Raw genomic sequence first — 13,087 nt, forward strand, 5'->3', positions numbered from 1 at the left:
CATTGAAGGCTTCACGAACTACGTGGTCCAAATATATTTAAAATAATGTTGGAGCCAGAGGACATCCCTGTTGCACCCCAAGGTGTACAGAGAATATCTCTGACTCACAGCCACGTAGTTTGACGCGGGGCCACTCACCATCATGAAGGTCCTTAAGGATGGTGAGCAGTGGGGGAGGGACTCGGAAAGCACGAAGAACAACCCAGAGGCCAGGCCTACTGATGGTTTCATAGGCCTTGAGCAGGTCAATAAAGCACCCACATGGACTAACATGCACACATGGACCTACAGACACGCAAAGAAATGGACTTACACTGACTAACATGGAGGCATGCACACACAGCAACTAACACACACGCACATGGACTGAGACACACACACATACATATCGACTCAAACACAAACACATCGACTTACACACACACACATATGGACTCACACACACATAGACATCCACTTGAGATACACACACATGGAGTTACACACACATATATCGACGTACACACATACAGCGACTCACACACAGACATACGTGGACTCACACAGACATACGTGGACTCACACACACATTGACGTAAACACACATATATACTTACACACACACACATATTGACTAAGACACACACACATGGACTGACACACATAGACACACAAAAGCACATTGACTTACACACTCAGATGGAGCCATGCACACACGTCGACGAACATACACACATGGACTAACACACACACAGCGACTGATACGCACACAAATGGACTGACACACAAACACTTAGACGTACAGACACACACATTGGGCGTTGTCTGTTCGAAAAATACAGACACACACATGGACTTAAACACACACATGGACCTACATGCACACACATATCGACTCAAACACGCACACATCGACGTGCACAGCAATCCCCGATGATGGCACAGCTATCAGCATCGCAGTACAACGTATGAGTAAATAGTGTGACATGAGCATATATATGCATAGAAGAAATAAGTTGAAATGAGTGTAAATTAAAGAGCAGCAGTGCGCACAGGTAAGTAGAGAAGCAGGCTACAGTCTAGATTATAGACTGCCAGTTCGCCGACTGAATGACATAAGCATTGCCACAGTCGACATAAAAAGCTTGCAATACGGGCAGCAGCTGAAAAAGCAGAATACAGTGGACATTAAAGGTTGGCAGTACACTTAGTGAGGTAAAGAAGCAGGCAAAAGATTATAAACTGGCATACACTCATAATGGGCAAAAGCAAAATTAACAGCGTAGATAATAGAGTGGCAGTGCACTGACGTTAATTAATCAGCAGGCAGCAGGCCACACCGCAAACTGGCAGTACACCGTCGCAGCGTAATAAAAACACAGGTATAAAAGAAATTTAGGAACTTAATATGAAATATTAGTTTTCTGCACACAAACATAATTATTGTTACATCTGTCAACTTGTTTCATAATGGTAAACAATGAACCTGAGTTGTTATCTGCACACAAACATAATTATTGTAACATCTGTCAACTTGTTTCATAATGGTAAACAATGAACCAGAGTTGTTATCTGCACACAAACATTATTATAGTAAGATTTGGCAACTGATTAGTTTAATAATCGTAAACAATGAAGCAGAGTTGTTATGTGCACACAAAGAGAATTATTGTAATATGTGGCGACGTATTTGTTTCATAATAGTAAGCAATGAAACTGACTTTTTATCTGCACACAAACATTATTATTGTAATGTTTGTCAACTAATGTGTTTAACAATAGTAAACAATGGACTTGAGTTGTTAGCGTAAGCAAGGAAATTTGTACTTACCATAGGCGTGTTGAGGCCTTGTACCATGGGTAGCCCCCGTCCTGGCCTACATTGGCGAGGCGGCGGATTTGGCACGTTGGCAGGCTCGGGGCTGGGCCGCTACCCCCCCCCCCCTCCCAAGCATCCCCCGCCCGTGCAAGAATAATGCTATGTAAGCAGTAACATATTATTATCTACAGAGTCTGTAGTATAAACTGGACGCATCGTGTTGGGGGGGGGGGGGGGGGCGAAGAGGACATGACACTGTGAAGAAATATCCGCAGCATTATGTGTTTATGTGTTGCCTGTAAAACGCATAAAAGGAAATGTCCACCGTGAGCTCGACCGAACGCGTATGACTTGGCAAGGTCCGCCCCCCTTCCACGCAATTTCCGACAGTTGGTACGGTCGATGTCGCGCAATAAGTATAAAATTAAAAATAGAAACTGCACAAGTGTTAATTAAACTACTTTAAAGTTTACGGATGGGAAAACGGAATAGCCTATTCCCACCGCGGGGCTTAGGGCGTGCAGCCTGGCAAATTATTTTCTACGTGAAGGCCACCGTCAGAGAGCCAAATTCCCTGCAACCGCGAGCGCGAGGAGACTTATATATAAGAGAAGAAAGAAGAAGATATAACCTCATGCCACGGCAGCTCTCTCGCCTTCTTCAGCAGTTGTTTCTTGCTGTAGTTTTCCCACCTGATGACGATTGCTTGTGTTGCGATCGAAACGTTGTGATTTGTTTGATTTTATTTCTAACTACGTGACTTTACCAAAAGAACCAAAGAGTATGGATTTCTGCAGTCACGAAAGCTTCAAATCAAGATTAAGACAGGTCGAGTAAGATGAAAGAATATATCTACGTTTTAGAAGACGTGTAAGAGAAAGAATTAACATCTATTCAGAAGGGCGCTATGAAAGCGATGGGAGAGAGATGTACAGTAGTCTGTTTTCCTATAACGCTGCGTGTTTTTATAACGCGAATTGGACATAACTCGATTGAGTGAACAGAACTACGTCGCGTGAGTAGGAATAAGTGGTAGTATGGCTGCCTCGGTGTAGCATCACACAAGGCGGGATGCTGCTGGATGATTATAGATGCTACCCACTTTTTCTTTGGTACGCAACTCCTACAGCTTTCTAGAACAGACTGTAGAATCATTATGAATGCATATCGCTCAAAAATTATACTTGGTAAAATAATTGGAATTGCGTACTGCCCGGGTATACTTAAAAAAATACGCCTGGTTATGAAAAGTGGCCACCACATGGCTCAGAAATCAGAGCCCTGAGCTGACACTGATGAGATCCTCAGTGGGAATCCAGGTGGCTGGTCATGATGGAGCCGGGTTCCCAGGTCTAGTGAGTTGGTGGTCTCAGCCCAGTCGCCGATGATCAAACACCAAAACTATCACATTCAATTTGACATCGCACTCGGCTTTGGCTTTGAGAATTTTTTATTATTAGGGCAGGTGGGAAAATGCTTCACCCTATAGTTTCGAAAATTGATGTGTGTCACAGACGTAGTTCCCTGACAGCTGCTTCTGCAGACTGCTATTGAATATTGAAGACTTTAAAATGGATTCATCTCCATAAGGGAACACTGATCGCACAAGCAGGATATAATTGGGGGAAAAATAATATAAATAAAATATCTATTGTATTCCTGTGCGTACCGTACATCATACCGTATGTTATATGGGCAGTCAAGTTCAGTATACGTATACTGAACATTTAACAAATATGTATTTTACATCGATGTCTGCATTCAATGACTGATGTCTCAATGTCATCTCTATGTAATGTAATCCTTTTGACAGGCATTGATCGGTGTTCATTGAGTTTGCAAGGCGACTCTGGCAGAATGAACAGCTTTAATGACCTGGGCTCTGCAACAAATATGTTCTGCACTGTGGACATTACAGTTCCTAATGGCTATTTTGTCAAGCTGCAATTTAACTACTTCAAGTGAGTATGTGGGGGCTGATGCTCCCCGACTCCTCTCCCCCTTCAACCTCCTTTTTCTCTTGCCGGGCTGCCGCCGATCGAGTCATCGGCCTCGCCGCCTCCGCGTCCTCCCTGTGGGGCATGACTCAGGGCTGGCCCTCCGCCGCCTGGGGTTACCCACGCACTCCCCGCATACACTCCCCAAAATGCTCGGAGGTGACTCCTTGTGCGCGCGTACCCGTGCATGCTGCTGCCCACGGCTCGCGCAAAAAATAGCCATATGAATATGCGCGGGCGCGGGCGCAGTCACTACCACCAACAACAACGGCGCAACCACCACGTGCAACGGCGAATTAATTATGGTAGGATTCGCGCGTTAATTCTCAGGGTAACGGCACGCTATTGATGACAATACACACGCATTAATCCCCAAGCAAACGCGCATGGGCGAGCGCAAACACGTGGGTACAGGTGGTCACGCTGATGAGGATATTTGCGCGCTAATTCCCAGCACCACGACGAGCCACTCATGACAATACACGCGCGTTTATCCCAGGGCAAACGCGCCTGGGCGAGCGCAAACACGTGGGTACAGGTAGTCGCGCTGATGAAGATATTCGCACGCTAATTCCCAGCACCACGTGCTTGAATTACGCACACGCCGACCCCCTTAAGGCGAGCGTCGCAACGAGAACCCACTGCATAAAACGCGCAGGGTGAATACGCACTCGCGCGCAAAAACCTGGGCATAATGATGAATGAACGCCGACGGGATTCGCGCGCAAAACCCGGGCACAAAGATGACTGGACGACGATCGTCACGCGTAGGCTGCTTCGCGCGTTAACCTGTTGCTCGCACCTGTACCACACCACTCCCACCGCACAACGTCGATATTTTATGGTAGAGTTTTTTTTCCCGGCGTGACTGCAATAAATGCTACGTGACCCAGAGCCGAAAACCACCCAGCGAGCAGCGTCTCACCCGGCTGTTCCAAACCATCCTCGCCTATCTCAAATTAAGACCTTGTGGAGTCCTCACGCTATTCTCCACGAAGCCCTCGTACGTACTCACGATTTTCCACGGCCGTGTTGGGAGTTGGAGAGACGAGGGTGCAGGAGATCCCTCCCTGCATGCGTGTCGTGTCCCAGCTGCGTTCGGTAGCGTCACTCGGACGCTCGAGTGGCTGGAAGGCTGAACGCGTGGCTCGCTGACTTGAGAAGAAGACGACCAACCCAGTCGTCCTCTCCCCTCCCCTGTTATCCCTTTCTACATCAAAGAGGTCCCCAACTAAGCTGGGCGGTCCTCTCAGCCAATCAGATCGCCTCCCCTGCGTACTCCATCAGTCCATCTGGACCCTAATCCACGCAGCCAATCGGGCACTTACCCGTGGCCTAACCCCCTCTCTTCAAAGAGATCCACTTGGGCTGCTGCGTTGTCTTTGGTGCTCAAGCGCGCTCGTCCTGCCCCCAACTATCTGGCTTAGCCCCCCCCACGGTGCCCTAGTCCATTGTTTACACTCTTGCCCTGCCCCTTACTTGAGCTGCCTTCCCTGCTGCCCGCTGTAAGCTCGGCTCCCTCCAAGGCTCCCCCTCACTTCCCCTGTATTAGGTATGTTCTCAATGCGGTTGCTTAGTGGGCTTGCCGTGGCCATACAATTTTAAGTTAATCACGGCGCGGCAGTGCCATTCGACCTGGGGGGAATCTGCCAATTCCATGGCTCCGGGAAACCATGGAGCACCCGCACCAGGGGGCTCTCGGATGAAAACCCAGAGGCCAGGTGACTCCCCCACGTGGTCCTACTTGGGGGAATATGTATGTGCTCGTGTGAGGGGTTGTGAGGGGGCAGCAGCGCCGGCAGAGCTGCTCCATTGCTGTGGCATCACAAGTAACACACAATTTTACTAATATATATTGATATTAATAATATTTATTTTAAAATGCCTGATTCCTGTAGAGTTACATACCGCACGTTCGCGAAATTGTAGAACTCTACAAGTTGCACAAAATTTATTCTGCCCGATTCACCCTGACAGTTTTATTTTGGCTCGATTCCCACCATTCAGAATGGGTAAAGCCCTGTCCTACGAACAACAGCAAGAAACACTGTGCACTCCATTAACATGCACGGGAGTTTGAAGCAGAATGGAGGTGCGTGTGTTATCAGCAGCACACTCGTTCCCTCGGTGGACACACTGGCCAATCGAGCTCCATCACATGGGTCGGCTGGGAATCATGTTACATATATATTTGGAGTATGCGTGTTCTCCCCATGCTCGTGTGGGAATTTCTCCGGGTCCTCCGGTTTTTCCCTCCACGTTTAGAAACATGGGTTTAGAGTATAAAACTATACACATTTTTTTATTTTAGCAGGTAACACCCACGGAGCTATCTAGCTCTTTTTCAGAAGCGACCAGGCCACATATTATAACTCAACGAAGTGGCTTATCATGTGGAAATTGAGAGCAGCCAAATACTCTGAACACGTTGATTCTAAAATGTGGATGGAAAAACTGAAGGACCCGGAGAAAAATCCACACAACCACGGCGAGAACATGCAAACTCGAAATATACAGGTGTGAGGGTCAGGATCGAACCCATGCCCTCCTGAATACCAGGCGAGGGAGTTAAAGGAAGTTCATATCTTGCCAAAGTGACGCCCCACTATTTGGCTGCTATAAATTTCCCCATGATAAGCCACTTCTTTGAGCTTTCATGTGTGGCCAGGTCGTTTATGAAAAAAAAACGACATAGCTCAGTGGGCGTTACTTGGTCAAATAAAAAATAGTTTAGTTTAATGTGGGGAGTGATGGCACAGTGCTTCGTGCATCGCACTCTGAACCCTGTGACGTATTTATGATTCCTGGCGACAGCACAGGTGAGTGTGCTGAGATGGCCAGGAGAAGACGGTATAGAAATGGGTTCTTCAATCTGTGTAGATATTTGAGTGTAATTTGTTCAAGTGTTGCCTGTGGGCACTGGGGCGCCACAGTGGCGAGATGTGAACTACCTCACCTGGTATACAGAAGCACATGGGTTCGATCTCAACCCTGATGCCTACTGTATATTTGGAGTTTGCACGTTCTCCCTGTGGTCGCGTGGATTTTTCTCCATATCCTCCAGTTTTTCCCTGCACATTGAGAAACATGCGTTTAAGATGATTTGGTTGCTATAAATTTCCACATAAGCCACGTCATTGGGCTATCATGTGTGGCCAAGTTGCTTCTGAAAAAGAGCTGTAGAGCTCAGTGGGCCTTATGTGGTAAAACAAAAATAGTTTCTTCCCGCATGTGAAACAAGCTTCAAAACGAGTCTTAGAAGTGTGGCTTTCTCAGGAACACTTCCCGTTCTGTATTTCTTCATCTTCCTCATCGTCTTCATCAGCAGCGGAACCAAAATTAGCATTAGGAACAGCAATATGGTCATCATTATCATCATATGCAACAGTATCACCCTTTAATCATCATCAGTACCGATTTATCATCATAATCCAATTAATTTGCATTATTATTATGTCATAATTTTCCATCACCACCACCGTCAAAATTATGTTCACGTTCGATCATAATTTACATTGTCTGCCATAGATAGGCGCTCGCAGTAGACACAAGTGAATTTCAACCACGGCCTAAATTCCACCCACAGCGTTGAACATTGCCCTCCCACCGCTCGTTAGAGCAAGGAACCACCACGTCACTTTACACCCACCCCTCGAAATCACCCCAAAGACAAATTACAAACATCCCCCCATATGGCCTGAACAGACTGTTGGGGCAAGTGCTGTTAGCGATCACCTACGAAGGCCAGCACAGCTTTTGTCTCCTCAGTGGCGATGCTTACAAATCGCACCAGGTGCTAATTTAAGGCTGAGTCACCCTAGGGGAGGCCCAGAAGCGGTTCAGCACGCTAACCCGTTACTCCGTTCCCCACGCACACGGATGGTGAGCACTCCCACGTTGCGTCGAAACTTTTCTACAGGCCCAAAGTTACGGCACTCGCCATTTCATTTATTTATTATTAACCGTTCCTGACCAAAACAAACCGCTGTTTACACAGTTTGTCTCTTACCTCTCACCCTAAAAAAGGCTACCGGGGAGCGAGCTGTGTGGCAACAGCTCCCTGACCGTGTACGACGGCGGTGCCCAGCAGCGGGGACATTCACTGGGCAGATTCTGCGGCCAATCTCTGCCGCCGGGCGTGCGCTCCCTCTCCAACAACGTGACGCTCGTGTTTCAAGTCTCGGACAACTTCATGCAAGGTATCCTTGTTTTGTACACGTGTGTGTACGTGCTTACGTATGTACGCTGACATTATTTCGCAGCCGGCCGTTGCTGATGGGAGGCGCCGGGTCTAAGGAGAGTTTTCAGGAACGTTTGCTGCGTGTTGATGGCAGACGCTCACTTTGTTTAGAGGGCAAACGCGGACTCCAGACCATCTTGTTTAACCCATACTGGAGCAATCATCTTGAATCATTCTTGGGTATACACATATATAATAGCCCAGATCTGTCCTTCTGTGACTGTGATTAACGCCCCCAGATTGGTTAAAGTATGTCACGTGACCGCGAGCTAGCAGCCAACCAGAGGTGCGCCCCTCCCAAACATGTACGCCCCCGGATTGGTTGAAGTGCGTCACGTGACCGCAAGCTGCCCACTTCGAGAAGCAGCAACATCATGGCCAAAGCCCCAGAGATACAGCTACAGAATGCTGACGGTCGATTCACTCACAGACGGCTCACTCATACACACAGCTCACTCACACTCACTCACACACAATCGTATGCAGCTCAAAGGAGACGGGTGAGTCAGAGTGAGGAAGCTGACGGTCGATCCACTCACACGGTTCACTCATATATAGCTCACTCACACTCACACACAATCGCATGCAGCTCAGAGGAGATGGGTGAGTGAGAGTGAGGCAGAGCCGTGCTCTGTCCACTGCTGCCCTGAGGAACCCTCGTGCTCTCCACTGCTGGCTGGAGGTAGAGCCGCGCTGTCTCCACTGCTACCGTGAGGGAGCCAGACGCACTCTCTCCACTGCTGCCCTGAGGCAGAGCCGTGCTCGCTCTGCTGCTGCCCTGAGGGAGAGCCGTGCTCTGTCCATTACATTAGGACTCGAGTTTTTTTGGTGCTTAAATCCACTGCTGGATGAAGGCCCACCGCACGCTGTGCGAGTGAATTGTAAGGATTTACTTGACCAGTCTGTTAGGCGCCGCCGCACGCTGTGGTTGTTGGAGGGTGCCACAGGCTGTGGCTGTTCGGGGCTGCCGCAGGCTGTGGTTGTTCAGGGCCGCCACACGCTGTGGTTGTTGGAGGGTGCCGCAGGCTGTGGTTGTTCGGGGCCACCGCAGGCTGTGGCTGTTCGGGGCCACCGCAGGCTGTGGTTGTTCAGCGCCGCTGCAGGCTGTGGTTGTTCAGGGCCGCCGCAGGCTGTGGTTGTTCGGGGGCGCCGCTGGCTGTGGTTGTTCGGGGGCGCCGCAGGCTGTGGTTGTTCAGGGCCGCCGCAGGCTGTGGTTGTTCGGGGGCGCCGCAGGCTGTGGTTGTTCGGGGGCGCCGCAGGCTGTGGTTGTTCGGGGGCGCCGCAGGCTGTGGTTGTTCAGGGGCACCGCAGACTGTGGTTGTTCGGGGCCGCCGCAGGCTGTGGTTGTTCGGGGGTGCCGCAGGCTGTGGCTGTTCGGGGCCGCTGCAGGCTGTGGTTGTTCGGGGGTGCCGCAGGCTGTGGTTGTTCAGGGCCGCCGCAGGCTGTGGTTGTTCGGGGGCGCCGCAGGCTGTGGTTGTTCGGGGCCGCCGCAGGCTGTGGTTGTTCGGGGCGCCGCAGGCTGTGGTTGTTCGGGGGCGCCGCAGGCTGTGGTTGTTCAGGGCCGCCGCAGGCTGTGGTTGTTCGGGGGCGCCGCAGGCTGTGGTTGTTCGGGGGCGCTGCAGGCTGTGGCTGTTCGGAGGTGCCGCAGGCTGTGGTTGTTCAGAGCCGCCGCAGGCTGTGGCTGTTCAGGGGCGCTGCAGGCTGTGGTTGTTCGGAGGTGCCGCAGGCTGTGGTTGTTCGGGGCCGCCGCAGGCTGTGGTTGTTCGGGGGCGCGGCAGGCTGTGGCTGTTCGGAGGTGCCGCAGGCTGTGGTTGTTCGGGGGCGCCGTAGGCTGTGGTTGTTCGGGGGCGCTGCAGGCTGTGGCTGTTCGGAGGTGCCGCAGGCTGTGGTTGTTCAGAGCCGCCGCAGGCTGTGGCTGTTCAGGGGCGCTGCAGGCTGTGGTTGTTCGGAGGTGCCGCAGGCTGTGGTTGTTCAGGGCCACTGCAGGCTGTGGTTGTTCAGGGCCGCCGCAGGCTGTGGTTGTTCGGGGGCGCTGCAGGCTGTGGCTGTTCGGAGGTGCCGCAGGCTGTGGTTGTTCAGAGCCGCCGCAGGCTGTGGCTGTTCAGGGGCGCTGCAGGCTGTGGTTGTTCGGAGGTGCCGCAGGCTGTGGTTGTTCGGGGCCGCCGCAGGCTGTGGTTGTTCGGGGGCGCGGCAGGCTGTGGCTGTTCGGAGGTGCCGCAGGCTGTGGTTGTTCGGGGGCGCCGTAGGCTGTGGTTGTTCGGGGGCGCTGCAGGCTGTGGCTGTTCGGAGGTGCCGCAGGCTGTGGTTGTTCCGAGCCGCCGCAGGCTGTGGCTGTTCAGGGGCGCTGTAGGCTGTGGTTGTTCGGAGGTGCCGCAGGCTGTGGTTGTTCAGGGCCACTGCAGGCTGTGGTTGTTCAGGGCCGCCGCAGGCTGTGGTTGTTCGGAGGCACCGCAAGCTGTGGTTGTTCGGGGATGCCGCAGGCTGTGGCTGTTCGGGGACGGTGCAGGCTGTGGTTGTTACCTTTATTAAATGGAAAATAAAATTGCATTCCCATTAAAATATATTAGAACTTCTTCTCACACGAGCTTATCCTAACCCTAACCTGCCTGATCTCATTTTGCACTGTTAGCTGCCCTCATGTGTCATCTACCTGCCTCCCATCCATGTCATGCGGTGTCACCACCCATACGTTGTGGGAGAGATGATATACACCACCACATACGACCATCAAATAAGACATTATTTAAATGCATGCCTATAAAGGGCACCACACTTCAATAGGGATTATCGTTAGTACAGCTATTTTAAAAGTCACAATGAACAGGAAGGACAAGATGAAAGGGCTAGAATAATGCACATGCATAATGTACGTTGACTCATTAATCCCCGCCCCCCACTTTGCGCAAGAGCGCAGAAGTATGGTCAACACATCCACGCCTCTATATAAGGAACGAAACAGGTGGACTTCTCCACAAATCTGGCTGTCGCCTGATGAAGCTAGTTGTAATTACTGGCGAAACTTCGTACTCAGATTGTAAATGTTGTGGCTTGGCTTTCCAACACACCGGTGTGCTGTACCAGTGACAATTTGGCATGTTCTGTTTACATGACAACCCTTACTAGTTGGCTGTGTTGAGTGGTGGCGGGTTTTAACGACACATGAATATATTGAAAGTCAAAATTTATTTATTTATTTACACGATCGAACACTAAAAAACTTCTTATTGATGATATTGGTCGTGAAAGCCTAAGTGTTAAACTCGGTTATAACTGTTTTAAGTTTTTGTACTGTACGCGATATTGTTGCTGCTTTCTAAGACATCTGACTTGGTTATAGCTGTATTACGTTTTGTATTGTACACAATATTCACGTGAAATGTTTTCTCATTTCCTGTTTCAGAATATGGCTTCAGTTTGGAGTTCTACAAAGTTGACCCACTACCAGCCAGCAAAGGTATTGATTAATTCTTAATTTATCGGTTTACAGTATATACTGACCATCCTTTGGTTCATTCGCTTCTTGTACAAATTCCGTGAGTAATACAAAAATGGGTAAATTATAATTTACGACAGTAATTGTAAGTTCGAAATGTGATTTCATGATCTATTGTTTTGCAAAATATAGTGCCTAGCGTAAAACTGTAAGCAAAATCGTTGTGCATGAGAGACGTCTTCATCTAGCAATGAATAAACCATGGTTGATCAATATTAAAATGATAGATGAATCTATGAAGATGGCAAACAATGATGATGACGTTCTCTGGTCTGACACTGGTGAGTCTAGGCCCTAAAGACGGCTGTCTCTGGTACGGCTATTTTGGTACAAGTGTAGTGAGTTGCAGGGAGGCGGACGACGAAGTTGAGGCACACTCTTTTTATTAACTCAGGGACAGACACAATAGTTGAAGGGGTAACGGCCCCTTCACCCGTACTATCTGGGAAACCACCCTAGTACTAAGCCCTCTGTCCTGCTCCCCAGTCCTCCTCTAATGGGCTACGGGAGGCTGTCTGATCTGGCCCTGGTAAGCAAAGATCTCGGCACCAGCTAAGCCGGCCCTGCCCTTACAAGGGCAGAGGTCCGGGAGCTCTTGGGCCGCGCCGCTGGCTTACCCAGCTCGGCCCTTACAAGGGCAGCGAGACAGGGGAGTCCCAGGGCCTAATCTCAGAGTCTTCAGTCTTCACTGGTCAGCTTCGTGTCGAACTGGCCCCGAGCTCTCTGGCTCCCCGCCTTTTATAGAGATCCCCTCGGAGGGGCGGGGTTATGGGGGGTAACGGATGCGGACGTCGGTGTGGCCACCCGTGTGTGTGGGTGCAGACACCCCTGTGTTTCTCGTCCGCCTTTTCTCCCGTAATAACCCCTACACAAGCAATGGACAGGAAGTACAAGATCAATGGGCTCGCATAATGCACACGCATAATGTACGTTGATTCATTAACCCCCCCCCCCCCACCTTGGACGAGAAGAGCGCACAAGTGTTGTCATCACATCTACGCCTCTATATAATGAACGAAACAGGTGGACTTATCCTCAAATCTGGCTGCTGTCTAATGAAGCTAGTTGTAATTACTGGCAAAAATGTGTACTCCGATTGTAAATGTTGTGGCTTGGCTCTCCAACACACCGGTGTGCTGTACTAGTGGCGAATTGGCGTGTTCTTTTTACGTGACAACACTTACTTGTTGGCTGTGTCGGGTTTAACGATATGTATATTTATGCGATCTAACCCCAAAAACCTGTATTGTAGTAGTAATTGTGTTTTGTCGTTTTTCAGAATGTGGCTGGATCCCCGTAGCAGAACGCAGAGTGAACAACCGGATCGTGGGAGGCTACGAAGCAAGGCTCGGAGAATGGCCCTGGCAAGCGAGCCTGCACTACTTCAACAGACTGGCCTGTGGGGGCTCCCTCCTCAGTGACCGCTGGGTTGTGAGTGCTGCTCATTGCTTCGATAGGTGAGCGTTTCTGTTACTTCACATGTCTTGTTAACACTTTACTCTGAGCTATAAATGCTCTGATACGTGCATTGTCCTGGTACTGTTCGCCTTTTGACGTTC

General features: G+C 50.0%; 1 protein-coding gene across 2 annotated transcripts in view; it reads left to right on the forward strand.

Annotated features, from left to right (window-relative positions):
* The window catches only part of LOC133351212 (cubilin-like), a 212,696-nt gene that overhangs the window by 195,810 nt on the left and 3,799 nt on the right, over nt 1-13,087 (forward strand). For both annotated transcript variants that reach the window (XM_061566291.1, XM_061566315.1), the window contains 4 exons: nt 3,612-3,759; nt 7,822-7,994; nt 11,436-11,489; nt 12,808-12,985. In XM_061566291.1, coding sequence (XP_061422275.1) covers nt 3,612-3,759; nt 7,822-7,994; nt 11,436-11,489; nt 12,808-12,985 — 553 coding nt within the window. The remainder of the gene's footprint in view (nt 1-3,611; nt 3,760-7,821; nt 7,995-11,435; nt 11,490-12,807; nt 12,986-13,087) is intronic.

Source organism: Lethenteron reissneri, chromosome 5, assembly GCF_015708825.2.
Source record: "Lethenteron reissneri isolate LAM-NWPU_2019-01 chromosome 5, ASM1570882v1, whole genome shotgun sequence".
Classification (NCBI taxonomy): domain Eukaryota; kingdom Metazoa; phylum Chordata; class Hyperoartia; order Petromyzontiformes; family Petromyzontidae; genus Lethenteron; species Lethenteron reissneri.